Source organism: Austrofundulus limnaeus, unplaced genomic scaffold (assembly GCF_001266775.1).
Source record: "Austrofundulus limnaeus strain Quisiro unplaced genomic scaffold, Austrofundulus_limnaeus-1.0 Scaffold24, whole genome shotgun sequence".
Taxonomy (NCBI): Eukaryota; Metazoa; Chordata; class Actinopteri; order Cyprinodontiformes; family Rivulidae; genus Austrofundulus; species Austrofundulus limnaeus.
This window is the reverse complement of record NW_013952426.1, coordinates 1740829-1755175: the sequence shown is the minus strand read 5'-3', so window position 1 is coordinate 1755175 and position 14347 is coordinate 1740829. Positions and strand designations below refer to the sequence as shown.

Sequence of the window (14347 nt, the reverse complement as noted above, 5' to 3'; positions counted from 1 at the left end):
TATATATACTGTATAGTTCAATGTTTTAATACTTCTAAGCATTTTCTGTGTTTTGTTATCACAACTTTTCCCACAGTGCTTCCTGCTGGTTGAGCTCCACACATGCAGCCACGCAGGAGGCTTCCCTTTTTTTTTTCCAACTCTTTATTTGTTATTTATTTCATTCATCCGACACCAGGAGCAGAAAACATGAGAGACAGACAGAGGAGCGATACATTCGGCAGGATCATGCAGCTGCTGGACATGCAAAAATGATGGATTTGCACAGTCAGCGTCCGACCTGAACGCCTGACCTAAAGAAACAAGGGCGACATTTGTTCCCCACATTAATGTCAGTGTTTGTTGTTGCAGGAAGATAAAAACAAACTGCTAAAAAAAGTTATTACAGGTGAAATATTACAAGCAAGTAGCAGAAATGGAATAGCGTCAAAAACAAAGAACACTTTTACACAAATAGACACTTGTTTTTTTTCTGGAAGTTCTACTGATTATTGCATATTTACATTCAGGAATAATCAGGACATTTTGGATTTCACTGCAGAGAGTTAGATGAGCTGATCAATATCCATCTCATGTTAAATACAGTGTGTAGCTGCAGCCTGAAGCTAGTCAGCTGATTTGTGTCTATTGTAGTTGAAATCCTCACAAGTCCTGTAAAGCAATAAAAAAACAGCCCTTTATGCTCTTTCACCAGGAAACAAGTGGAACCAATCAAAGTTAGAAGTGCACCGAGATAAACTTTAAACGGATCAAAGTGCCACAACTGAATCAGAACAGGAAATTAGGCCTGATGGTAAATGCAGACAGAAAATAAAGCAAACTGCCTATCAAAGGTCAAAAATTAATCAAAAGACATTTTAGTTTTAATGGACCTTTCGCAATTTCAATATGAGAACGTTCTCTGAGTGTCTTCTTTTTTCTGCAACTGTCCAATTTTACAAGTGAAAACCTCTTACAGGTAATCTTCTGTTTAAGCCAGGTTTTCTCAGAATTCAGAGGAAGTTGCAAAAATGAGAGGGAAAAAAAACAAGTCTATAGGTTTTAAGGGAAGGAAAAAGTCAAACATTTCACTTTACCATAATAAAACACAGACTTCTCCAGTAGGAGGTCAAAGCAATTAAAGCATTTAACTGGGTGTGTTCATGTGTGGTGGTATTATTTAAAATAACATCTGAACTAAAGGGGACGTTTTTATTTATGGAGAGCCGTTTTAGCCAAAATTAAATAAATAAATAAATGGGTGAAATCCTGCCCCAAATTTTTTGACCTTTTAACTGATGCATCTACTTTGTAAGGACATTTAGGGAAGAAATAATACATATGAAATGTGCTCTACTAGTTATTTACTCTGTTAACCTTTTCCATTATTTCTCTTTTACTATCATTATATCAAATTTAAAGTCTAGCTTTGCAGAAGTGCAAATCACCTGTCAACTTTCATTCCAATTTCAGATCATCTCATGATGAGAAATGACAATGTTATAACTGGCTGTGGCGGCCATCTTGGATCATGTTGAAATTAAAAAATAATCAGTTGTACATACCTCCAATTATTTTCTGACATTTTCATTAAGGTCTGTCTGGTTCATGTAATATGTTGTGGATGACAATAAGTTTTGGCTCATTATCTGTAAAACAGATTGAGTTTTAGCCAATTCTGTGTTTGCTAAGCCCAGTTATCAGTGGCGGCCATCTTGAAATAGGTTGGCTCCGAAAGTTAAATCAGCTGTAAACGTTCAGCCATTGATTACTTCCTGAGTTTCATTAAAACCTGCCCAGTGGTTTATGAGATATTTTGCTAACACAACAGACGAACGAACACAGAGACAGAAAAAAATAAACATATTTGACCTTCAACCTTTAGAGAGAGGTGATGTTAAAGTGCCTGTGACATCAAATGTTCATGATAATCTCAAATGCATTTTTGGAAAGATAACATTAATAACTTGAAAAAAAAATTCATGCCACTGAGATGAACAGTTGTTGAGATAGTGTTGAGATAATAGCTTTAATTATCTAAAATAATAGCTTCATCCAAACCATCAACATGTCTGCTAGATCCCATCCCAACCAGACTGTTCAAAGAAGCATTTCCCTTAATATCCATATTTTATATGTACTTAATTTATCTTTAATAAATGGTTATGTGCCGCAGAGCTTTAAGGTTKCTGTAATTAAAATTTTACTTAAGAAACCTGATCTTGATTCAGGAGTTCTGGCCAACTATAGACCTATWTCTAATCTCCCATTCATCTCAAAAATTCTTGAGAAAATAGTTGCAAATCAACTACAGTATGTGGACATCTGGATAGAAATAATCTATATTAAGAGTTTCAGTCAGGGTTTAGAGCACATCATAGCACAGAAACAGCACTGGTGAAAGTTACTAATGACATTCTCATGGCCTCAGACAGTGGACTTGTGTCCATTCTTGTCCTGTTAGGTCTCAGTGCTGCATTTGATACAATTGATCACAATATTTTATTACGCAAACTTGAACTTGATATTGGGATTACAGGAACAGCTCTAAAATTGTTTGAGTCTTATTTAACTGATAGATTTCAGTTTGTTAATGTTAATAATGAATCTTCTTCTTACACCAGAGTTAGTCATGGAGTTCCTCAGGGTTCAGTGCTTGGACCAATCCTCTTTACTTTGTATATGTTTCAATTAGATAAAGTACAGCATAAATTTCCATTGTTATGCTGATGATACTCAGTTATATTTATAAAAACATGGATGACTTAATTTTCTGCGTCTAAACTCAGGTAAGACAGAGGTTATGGTTTTTAGACCCGAACATCTTAGGGATCAACTTAGCTGGATTACTGTCATTCTTTATTATCTGGACATCCAGAAAACTCTTTAAGAAGTCTTCAGTTGATCCAAAATGCGGCTGCTAGAGTTTTAATGAGAGTTGGAAGGAGAGATCATATTTCTCCAGTTTTAGCTTCTCTCCACTGGCTCCCTGTCAAATTTAGAATAAAATTTAAAATATTACTCCTAACATACAAAGCTCTCAATAACCAAGCTCCATCATATATTAAACATCTTATTGTTCCATACTTTCCTAACAGAGCACTTCACTCTCAGACTGCAGGTTTACTTGTGGTTCCTGGAGTTTCTAAAAGTAGAATGGGAGACAGAGCTTTCAGTTATCAAGCTCCTCTCTTGTGGAACCAACTTCCAGTTTCTGTCCGTGAGGCTGACACTCTGTCTGCTTTTAAGATTATACTGAAGACTTTCCTTTTTCTTAAATCCTATAGTTAGACTAAAGCCTGAAACATTCTCGCTGCGAACTGCTGACATCGGCAAGAGTTGTCGCAGTTTAATGACGAAAATTACGTCACCGGGCTTCTCAGCGTCGTGTCGACAGCCCCTTTTGGCACAACCCGCCGGCAGAACTTTTTGACCCCCTCCCTTGTCGACAGTAATGTGTGATAGGTCTGATTGGTTGTGGGCGTGTTTGTTTGTGCTGCGCTCGGGAAAAAAAAGAAAAAAGAACGACTCGCTCCCAGACTAGAAAGCAGAGTTTTATAAGACAGTCAAACCGTGAAAAACTTATATGGCTTGTTTGTGCTGAAAGCGCTGCTGCACTCGGTAAAAAAAAAAGAGGGGAAAAAACCCCCGACTCGCTCCTAGAGCCGACACCAGGAAGTTGAGTTTCATAAAGATAGTCATTCCATGAAAAACTCATGAATGGAGATAAAACAGACGTCGTGCATGGAGGAATCTGACTGATAAAAACTGTGGCGCTTTAACCAGGACACATGTGGATAAATACTTGGTGAGTGACTAGTCTGACTTTTTTTTCTGCATTATCGGCTGTTGCAGGGGAACTCCATGCAGTGACGTATGTTTCAGGGAGGTGGGTTTCCCGAACTCGGCGCAGGGGTGTCGTAGGGAAAATGAAAGATCTGTGCGAAAACGACTGCCGAATAACCACGTGACCGCGCGTCGACCCGTCGGCGTCGGAACGAGTATGTTTCAGGCTTTAGGTTTCTTGAATTATTCCTCATTTCTGCTGATGTAGACTTAAGACTGCTGGAGCACAAATCGAGCACATTTCCTCACTCTGCTGTCTTTAGTCTCTCTTCTCTACATGTTTATTGTAATTATTTCTATCAATAACTTGTTTTTTTTCTTTGTCTCTTTTCCAGAAGAAGGTGCACCTGGACCAGTTCTTCTGTGTTTACCTGTGTCTCTTTCCTGCCCCCCAACCCAGACGGTCGAGGCAGATGGCTGCCTGTCCTGAGCCTGGTTCTGCTGGAGGTTTCTTCCTGATTAGCAGGGAGTTTTTCCTCTCCACCGTTTGCTCAGGATGGGAGACTGTGATGAAGTGATTCAACACAATCTGCTGGCTTCTTCTTCAGATTGTTCTTTTTTCTTGTACAGTGCCCTGAGAGAACATATGTTGTGACTTGGTGCTATATAAATAAACTGAATTGAAGAAATTTACATGTGCCTTAACAGGAAGTGATGACAAAGGGGAAAGTCTACATGTAAGCAGAGCATTGCAACAGTGTATAACAACACAGAGAGCAGCAAAGAAGCTAATGTTTCTTCAAATTATTTTGATTCGCGAAAAAAAAGTCAGAGTTCAAAAAACATTGTTTCAATAAACAAAAACCAGGAGTTCTCCTTTGACGGCAGTTCCTGTTTTACTTTGCCTGCACCAAGTTCACCAAAAAAATTGCCATTTATGTGACAAAACATAGTGTGTATCATGTCAAATTTTCTAAATATTACATCATTTTTTCCACTTTTTGTATTTGGGAAACACATGTCACAGGCACTTTAAGGCACTTAGAAAAACGACTTGTTGGAGAGTATAAGAGAGCACAGTGAGAACAGAACATAATGCAAATACGATAAATTTATGATTTATCATCTAAGAAAAGTTAGCTACTTTTTAGAAGACTTCATTTTGTGAAAATTCGATGAATGAATTCAAATAAGTTCATTAAACTCAGCTTAAATATTTGAAGCAGTGAACTATAACATCAACCTTTTTCTTGAGTGAAAAGCTTAATTTTATTCCACGTCTTTTAAATAAAACTGAAACTCCAGCAACATAATAAACAGAGCTTTTCTCATGTAACTCTCTGCAGGAATGTATTCCCAAACATGACCAGCTACTCCTGTAAGGTTGTGATGATATAAGCATTAATAGAAAAAAAAAACATAAAAACAGAGATATGGAACTCAGTGTTTTTGATCCATTACAGCTGAGTCCGGATCTCTTCAGTCTTGTCAGTTCAAGGGAAGCATTAAGCTATTAACTGCTAATACAGCCTGAATCAGCATCACTACCTCTACAATCCCACCAGTCCCACCAAGAGTCATTTTATCAGTGCCTCTCGGCTCTTCCAGATGAGTGGAACTGCTGTTTTCTCTTTCCTTTCACTCGTTCAACCCGTGCATTTTAACAAAGGCTGAAATGAAAATCAGCTTGAAAACAACAACAGACTCGCTGTCATGAACCCTGACTCTAATTCTAGTTCACGCTCAGACCCTCACTGAGTGACCACCTCGCAGCAGCACAGGAGTCAGGCAGATATCAGGGAGTCATCAGCAGCGATGGTCCTACCCTCCTCCCCCCAGCCTGTGTGGGGCAGGCAGATTCTTCATGTCGGTGTCTGTGATCCAGCCTGCAGCTCTCTGAATGATRACACGAGTGAGAGGAAGTTCAGCTGTTCCGCTGTTCTGCATCCCGCTGGGCCAAGGAGTAGGACCCCTGGATGTCTTCGGTGTCCTCTCCATCTGCAGAAAACAGGGGGGCAGTAGTATATTTCTTATAACTACCACCTTCCATAATATGATACTTCAATGTAACCTTTTAGACAAGCGAGGAATTTAATTACAGTGTAATTCTTCTCTCTGTACCTCTATGTCATCCGTGCAGTAGTGATGCAAGAGTATATTTAGGCTGCAGCCATTGTYCTAATGAAATAAAAAAAGGAACTTTAAGTAGGGCTGGGCGATATGGCCCCTCTGATTTTTTTCATCCAAAATTCGATTTTCGATATTAATCGATTTTGCTTCCCACTTAACAGAGTGCCTCTGTTTCAGGTGTTGAAACAGATTTGTTGTACTCCTGCTTTTTGTTGCAAGAGCCTTCAAACAGATTTTGCAGTGAGGTGTTCGTTGCTCCAAGTCTGAGGTTGCAAAACCAACCAGTTCCTAAAACTAACCAGTAAACTAACCAGTTCCAGAAAACTGAGGAAACGGTGCCTTTTTTTGAGAAGTAGATCATCTTTGCTAGCTGTCATATTGTCCTGTTGTGTACCAAGCATCTTGAGGGACAGATGGGGTGACCTCTGAACTACAGAAGCCCCAAATAATGCACTGTTGAGAAAAATATCTCTGTTTTCCCAAAATTAAATCTTTATAAACGGCAAATTCGAATTAATTGATTAAATCGATTTATCGCCCAACCCTAACTTTAAGAATCTAATAGGACTGCGCGGTATATGCGATAGACAGTAGAAACGATATGAAGTTGGCCTACGGTAGAAATATACCCTCTTCTGTTGTCAGTTACGTCATCGTACMTGTGTCAGCAGGGCTGCGAGTGCAGAGACAACTGAGCAGGAGTTCCAAATAAAATGAAGAAAATATAGCATTTTAAAACACATATAGAGAGAATAAATCCTCAAAATGTTCCCCTCCCACTGTAGAAAAGTTACGTCATGCCATCATGTCATTTCCTCCCTCCCTCCCGCTGCACATCACGCAGAGCGAAGCTTTAACAATTATAGTTTTTCACACCCAAGTTATCGGAGAAAAAACTTGTTATTGTTACCCAAAGAGATGATAAAAAAGATGTGGACGCTCGTTCAGTCATAAATCAATCTTGCTAATGTAACAGTTCTGATCTGAGAGCGCAACGAAGCAGCAGCATATAAGTTCAAGTTCAACTTGCGCACTGTATGGCAGGCAGATATTACATATATTTGGCTTCACCACACTTACATTCTAGTTATCTGAAATTGTTTTATGACAGGACTACGTCAAGCTTAAGCCCCTTAAGGTCCTGTCACACTATAACATTTTAGGCAACTTATGCCAACTTAGAATTTTTTATGTGACTAATTTTACTGGAAGTAGCGGTTATAACATCCACTTTGTTTATATATTGCTGAAAATTTGAGATGTTTTTGTTTGTTGTTGAAACCGTTGTGCAAAATATATATAAAACATTCTTTTGTACTTCGTTTGCACTACAGCAAAAATGCTGGGTTTAATTATGATGACAGTTTTCTGCAAAATAAATGCTCTAGAAATTACATTATCTTTTCTTTTTATAATTTTCTACCGTGATATATACTGTTACAGTGAAGGGATTCAATTTATACTGTGATATGAATTTGAGGTCATACCGCCCAGCCCTAGAATCTAATGTTTCTTTTAAAATATGCACTAGAAATTGTTTAATTAGAATGAAAGGAGACCATCCCATCTTAGAATCCCTAGAAGAAGAGCTGCAGTTTCATTACAACTGACCCCAACAGGACTCAATGGAATGGGATTCTTGTTGCTTTTCCTGAGTTCTATGATCTTGCCATATTTCAAAACATCAAGGAAACATTTGAAAAACAAAAGATAAGACTTAGTGTTTGAAATGTTCATTCATTCACTTACTCACTATATTGTTTTTGCTCTGTGGAGGGCCAGGATTTGCAGTGCTTGTACGGACAGGAAAAACAAGATGCTTGTTTGGACCCATCCAGGAGCCAGGCCAGAGTAGGGGACTTGTCAGTAAGTACCTGGTGACCTGGGGCCTCATGTACAAAGACTTGCATGGATTTCTTACTGAAACGTGGCATATGGTCTAAGTACGGACAAATAAATCCAAATGTATCAAAACGTGCGTACGCCGGAATCCACGTGTATTTCTTTTGTACATCTCAATCAATGTGAGACACGTGACACATGTGAGACACCTCCCGACATGCTTTCATTCATGTTAAATACGTAGATGCAATTTATGTCCAGCGTGTGTGATGGACTTATTTGCGTAATCCCTGCACGATCAGAAATGATTTTTAGATTTAGGAAAATAACAAATTAAAATATATTGAGTGATAAAAATTCCTAAGCAAGTAGGAAAGTAAAAATGAGGAGAACACGTAAACTTAGCACATTCTCACTCCCGACTCGACACATATTGACGCTTTTCCAAGGTTCCCTCTGCGTTTTATTTTGACGCGTCGGGTACACCCGTCGCATCAGTTTGTGACGCACCAGGCATTTCCGTGTTCCCTCGGCATCCGGGTTTGACGCGTCGGGACGCAAAATATAGGGGTCTTTGAGTTGGGGTAGTGGGGTCAGGGATAGGATGTCTAGGGTGAATATTAGGTAATTTTAGGCTTTGGAACACGTAGTTGATGTGAATTTCCTACACTTTCTAAAAATGGTTAATTTTAGGGATCAGAGTTGATGGTTAATTTTAGGTACTAGTGTCAGGGATAGCATGTCTAGAGTGAATAAAGGTAATTTTAGGCTTTGGGACAGTTAGTTTTTGTGCATTTTCTACACTTTCTGAAATTATGACAACGGATTCCACCCCATCTTGTCAATAACTAATGCGACACATCAAAATCGTATGCACCTTTGAAAAGCGTCAATATGTGACGAGTTGGGAGTGAGAATGGGTTGGTAGCCACACAGAAAGACCCCWGCTCCAAATCAGGGTTCGAACCCCGGACCTTCTTGCTTCGAGGAATCAGTGCTAACGACTAAGCCTCTGTCAAGCCCAATTTGAGCCCATATTGAGAGGTGTCAGTGTGGGCCTACTTATAGACCCCCAGCCTGGTACCTGCGTGTTGGACTTTTCCCCGGTAGATGAGAAGGTAGCTTCCCTGCTCCTTCGGCTTCGGGGGAGGCGCTCTGTTTGTGCCTATAAGCTAAAAAGCAGTTCTGAGTGCCAGAACTATTTGAATGAAATATGTGTCAAGTATTCACAAAACTAACAGTGGCATGGTGTGGTGGAATACTCAACTCAATCTGTTTAAAGTGCTGGTGTGGCACTTTAAACAGCACTCTTTTATAATCACTCACACACTGACAAGCATATTGACAAGACTGGGATTCAGCATCTTGCCCAAGGTCATTTCAGACTGCTTCAAAAAGAACCCCTGACCCTCAGACTAAATGACGAAGGCCCTATCAATGGGCCAAGCCACCCAGTTACTGTATATAATGCATGCACATTTAATAATTACTTGCAGGGATTTTCTTTAAAATCTGTCCATTTCTTCCAAATTCTTGCTAACTTACAAAGAACTGCCTTTAAATTTAGAAATGGTGCTCCTTTATAAGCACTKTTTTTCTAACTGTTGGTCAATATGACTTACTGTTTTAAGAGTAGCATGTGTCTTGCCCTAATGGCAAGTGTTACAAAACATTGCTTTTCTAAAAATTTCTTCAGTCCTAATGCTTAGGAAGAACTTTAAATTTAAGACATCTGGGCAATATTTCTTCTCACGAATATTGAGCAAATCTGCAACCCAAAATAACGAGCCGTAGATGTTAGTCCTAAATGTTTCTGTCGGCTCAGGCTGCAATGCATGATGGTCTATTTGGATTAATGTAATGCACAACTTCTGTGCACATGTGACATACAGCATTTCTAGTGCATGAAGTGATCATGTTTTCCATTAAATTAGAACACAAAAAATGGCTGATTCAGTACACTATACATATACTTCACTCCTGCATTGAACCATTTTTAAACTAATATAAGTACATTTTTTATGTTGTAGTTCATAACACCCACCTTAAAGTGAATGGGAAACTTTTTTTCTCAAATCCTCATGAGATTCTGTGTGACACACACTGGCTTTGTGGTTGTCCCTTAAMTAAACTGAGCAGCATTCATGTTGTATATAAATCTACTGGTTTTCTTCACTGCATTAAGATGAAGCAGGAAATCTCAGATCAATATAGTTTCTTTAAAGCCAAGAATAGATTTCTATATCAGCAAACTCTAAGATCAGAAAGTTGTCCAAGCTGATGAACAAATGTATTTTTGTCTGTGAAAACAGAGGCGCCACCAAGGAAGGGGTCAAGCAGGGCAATGGCCACCCCTGAACAATTGTTAGCCCCCTGACTGACCAGATGGTTTTATACTCCAGAGGCTCAATCTTTTGCTTAGTGAGTATTTTTTTTATTTCCACCAGCTATTTAGGATTAGTGGAACCTCCTAAACCAATAAAATAATATTTAAGCAAATAGGAGTTTGAAATAAGAAATATATTTAATTTACAATAATAAATAACATTTTAAATCTAGTCCCCTTGAAAAAGGACAACCAGTCTAAAACCACTGTCCTAGGATGCAGGGTCTCAGAGGTTATATGCACATATATTTTAATAAATATAAATTTTGTAGAGGACAACCTTCAATAACTCTGGGATTTTTAGATTTTTCATTACAATTTCTGAAGGTACTATGAGAAAACAACCTGATATTTTTACGATGCTTCGTTTTGGTTCAGTAACTGAAAACCTTTTTTTTTTGTTAGACAAAACAAATATTGAAGATTATATTTTTGTCGTGTTTTAAACTGCTAATTGCAGGATTTTACTGTGCATGCTGTTCTAAGATCAATAAATATGTGATTTTGTGAAGCCTATACTTACAACAGACATACCATGTTTTTGAATCTTTTGTTTAGAGTAGAATTGCAATGCTTTGGTCTGAATTCCTCTTTAACTTCACCAGCCCCCTTTTTTGCACCCCTTTTCTGATGTGGGTCTCAAAGCAGCTGGTTCTGATTCTGTTCCTTTAAACCTAGACGAGGCGCTTCATCCCTCACTCCTCCAGATTCTAGAGTGGTTCATTCCAGTTTGATAGAGGGGATAACGTCTATCTAGCAAGTGTTTTTTTTTTTAAATTTATTTACAAATTAACTGTGACCCATCCAACAAACTTATTACTCTAAGTCCCAAAGCGGTGCGGAGGAAGTGAATTTCATTTTGTCAAGCTATGATGAATAAATGCCATACCAGTGTATCATTTGAATGAAGTGTCTGAAATATAATCTTAAATAATTTTTGAAGCACTTTTTTGAACAACACCCCAAAATAAATAAATAAATAAATAAATAAATTAATTAATTAAAAAAGGTTTTGAGCAAAAAAGCTTTTGTTTCTTTCCATCTGTGAAATCTTAATATCCAAATACTATCAGAGGTTTCCCCTCTAAAAGGACTTTAAAATTCCTCATTAGAATAACCTAAACATAGGATTTAGACCAAATATTAATATATTATTGTGATTAATAAGAAAAGTCTACTCAAGTCTCTGGAACTGCTCATGTCAGGATGATCCAGGTATCCAAATGGAGCTAAAAAAACAGGAATGTAAAAATGTGCTGAGGTCATTTTGACCAAATCTGACTTAATCCTCAATTTGATGTAATGGATCACAATTAAAAGATGTCAACAAGGGAAGACTTGTCCATCCAGCCTGACATGTTGGAGCCAGAGTCTGACCCAGAGAGAGAGGAGGATGAAGACGATGAAACTGTAGTCRGAAAGTTCTACCTTATTTGGCAGTTCTGTCACAAAAAATTTGCTGTAATAGTTCAGAAAATGCCGTAGAAAATAGATCAATCTGAACAGGTTGAAAAGATATCTTTACAGTGCCGGGAGAGAATAAATTAAAATTGTCTGCAGTCCTAAAGACTTCAAGTACACAATAAAATGCATTTAACCACTAAAAAAGTGAGTTTTGCATGATATGTCCCCTTTAATATGTTCTGTAGCCAGACCAAGACAGTTGATAGTGTCATGTTTCACTGAAGGACATCCTGGTGCATCCTCTAATTAGGCCTGTCACGATAACAAATTTTGCTGGGCGATTAATTGTCTCACAAATTATTGCGATAAGCGATAATATTGCCTGGTGAGCATTTTACAACTAATAATTATAAAAGCATAATATGTAAGTGTAATAAATCAATAAAATTTAATTTTTAAAGAATGTTTAACAAAGTGGACTCAGTCTCTAACAAAAAATGCACTTGAATAAAAAAAAAGAACAACAAAATGTAAATTAAACACCACACACAACTAAGACAGTAAATAAACAATATTAAAGAGCAGCATCTCTTTAGAGATGAAGCAAACTACACAGCCTGGTGAGGACCCACTGTTTCTTATGGGGAGATAAGCCCAGTTCACATCCTAAGTAAAGTTTAGGGTCAAATAGGTAATAGAAAATACTGGTAAATGAATGGAAGTCAATGCAAAGTCCCCATGAGGATAGAAGAACAAACGTGTGTGTGTGTGAGGAGGGGACAGTCAGTGAGGAGACAGTCAGAGCGCTGCGGGGAGGAAATCAGACAGTTCAGAGTTTTCCTCATGAGTTGCTGGGACAGCTACAGGTTTTTTTGGGGTGTTTAGTTAAAACACAGATGGTGCGTTTAAGTTTCCTGTTATTTTTGGAAGCTACAGATAAAGTCTTGACGAGTTTGTTGCGGGTCTGGGGAAGTTTCAGTCCCCACCCCTTCTCCTCCTCTCTCTCTCTCTCTGTGTCTCCCCGCAGCGAAATTCAGGCTCTAGTGCTCCGACACTGCAGCAGCCGCGTTCTGCTTTGAAACATTTCTTTAGTTTGTTATTGCTACGAGCTCTCATGCTAAAGTGAGAGTTCACTCCTCCCGACACTAAGAAAACAGGAGGGGAGGACTCAGCTGAGCTCCTGTGTAGCGGAGCACAGAGAGGGAGAGAGACGAAGTAAACAAACAAGCAGGAAAATGAAACTTTTCGTCCTCATTTTTTTTACCGATCTCAAAATTTTTTTATCGTGCAATTARTTGATTTATTGACTATCGCGACAGGCCTACCTCTAATATGTTTCTACTTATATCCTGTCTGATGATACAGCACAAGTTGCTAAACTGGACATATTAAGGTTTTCATGTAGTGCCTTGTATAAAGTGTGCAATACAAACATTACGTAAGTTCAATGAGTATAGTTGGTTAAGTCTGTTATAAACATAACAATGACAGGGAAAAAAACAAAAACTACTGTTTGGTTGTAACTGTTTATAAGTGTTGTTTCTTTCTTTGGGTTTATGTTTCATATCTGTATGTTTTCCTTTAATATCATTACTGACAAAGTGATCAATAAGCTTAATATTAGTATACGATTAGGTCTTTGTTCACAAACATTTGCAACTCAAATATGATTAGATTTAAATACTTTACTCAAATAAAAAGATATATACACATTTTGTCTACTTTAATGAGAAACCATGCCGTACAAAAGACCACATGTTTGGTAGTATTTACGCAGATTAATACATCATTATAAAGACTCACAAATCCCTGCTTAATGGTGGTGTTAAAGCAGAGGCTCACCTCCCCCTCCGGTGTTGATGTGCAGCTGGGACAGAGACAGGGTGAGGGACAGCTCCCGTCCCTCGGGGTCAGTGGGACTCTGCAGGATGTCGTGCATGGCGTTCCTGCGACCAGTCCGGCCAGAGGCGATGAAGTCTGCGTACGTGACCTCGGCATCAGCCATTGTTCGTGCGTCGTTCACACAGCAACACCTAAAGAGCAAAGCAAACATTAACTCATGGTGTGTGCTACAGGAACTCATAAAGTAGAATGAATCTGCCTTTATGACACTCTAATCAGTGTATTCTGGTACATGGTTTAGTAAAACAGAAAAAGGTTGTAACAAGAACACATAAACCACCATTACTACCAGCATTTAATTATTTTAGGAGGAAACACATAAATGTTTACAGACCTGACGGTTCAGCCATTAGCCTTCACAAAGGAAAACAAAGACCCACACAGTCAAAATAAAACATTGACACGGTCTTATTGTTCTCCTTACCTTCAGTCACAAATATTCCATCGGACCAGCCCGAATCTACAATCTCTCGGATGCGACTAAAAAGCAGCGCCATGGTGGGGCCGACAGACGATGCAACCAAACTAACAAGACTAAACCTCAGAAAAACGAGGGTTGAATCTCCAGCACCTCCATGGTCCCGTAGGACGGACGGAACACGCCCAAGCAGACAGCAAAGACTTAAAACATCAAACCGCAGCTTAAAATATCAAACCACATCAGTAAGGTTTGTGGAGTCTTCGGTCCGTTCTCCCTGGACGTCGCATCTTCCTCCTCCGCGTCCAATCAGCGGCCAGAAACCACAGTCCGCGCGCTGATTGGACGGAGGACACAAAAGGATGAGAGTAGCGCGAGAGCACCGAGCAGCACCGGGGCTCGTGCTGCGTTCATGGTCACTTCGTAAAATAAATAAATAAATAAATAAATGAATAAATAAATAAATAAATAGATAAATAAATAAATAAATAAATAAATAA

General features: G+C 38.6%; 1 protein-coding gene across 1 annotated transcript; it reads right to left on the bottom strand.

Annotated features, from left to right (window-relative positions):
* Positions 1-4419: 4419 nt before the first annotated feature.
* Positions 4420-14154, bottom strand: LOC106514930 (cAMP-dependent protein kinase inhibitor alpha). Its single transcript, XM_014004469.1, has 3 exons — positions 13854-14154; positions 13370-13560; positions 4420-5763 (listed from the first exon to the last, which is right to left on the bottom strand). Exons 2-3 carry the CDS (start codon positions 13530-13532, stop codon positions 5690-5692), a joined length of 237 nt encoding a protein of 78 aa, XP_013859923.1. The 5' UTR covers positions 13533-13560; positions 13854-14154; the 3' UTR covers positions 4420-5689.
* Between the last annotated feature and the right edge of the window lie 193 nt (positions 14155-14347).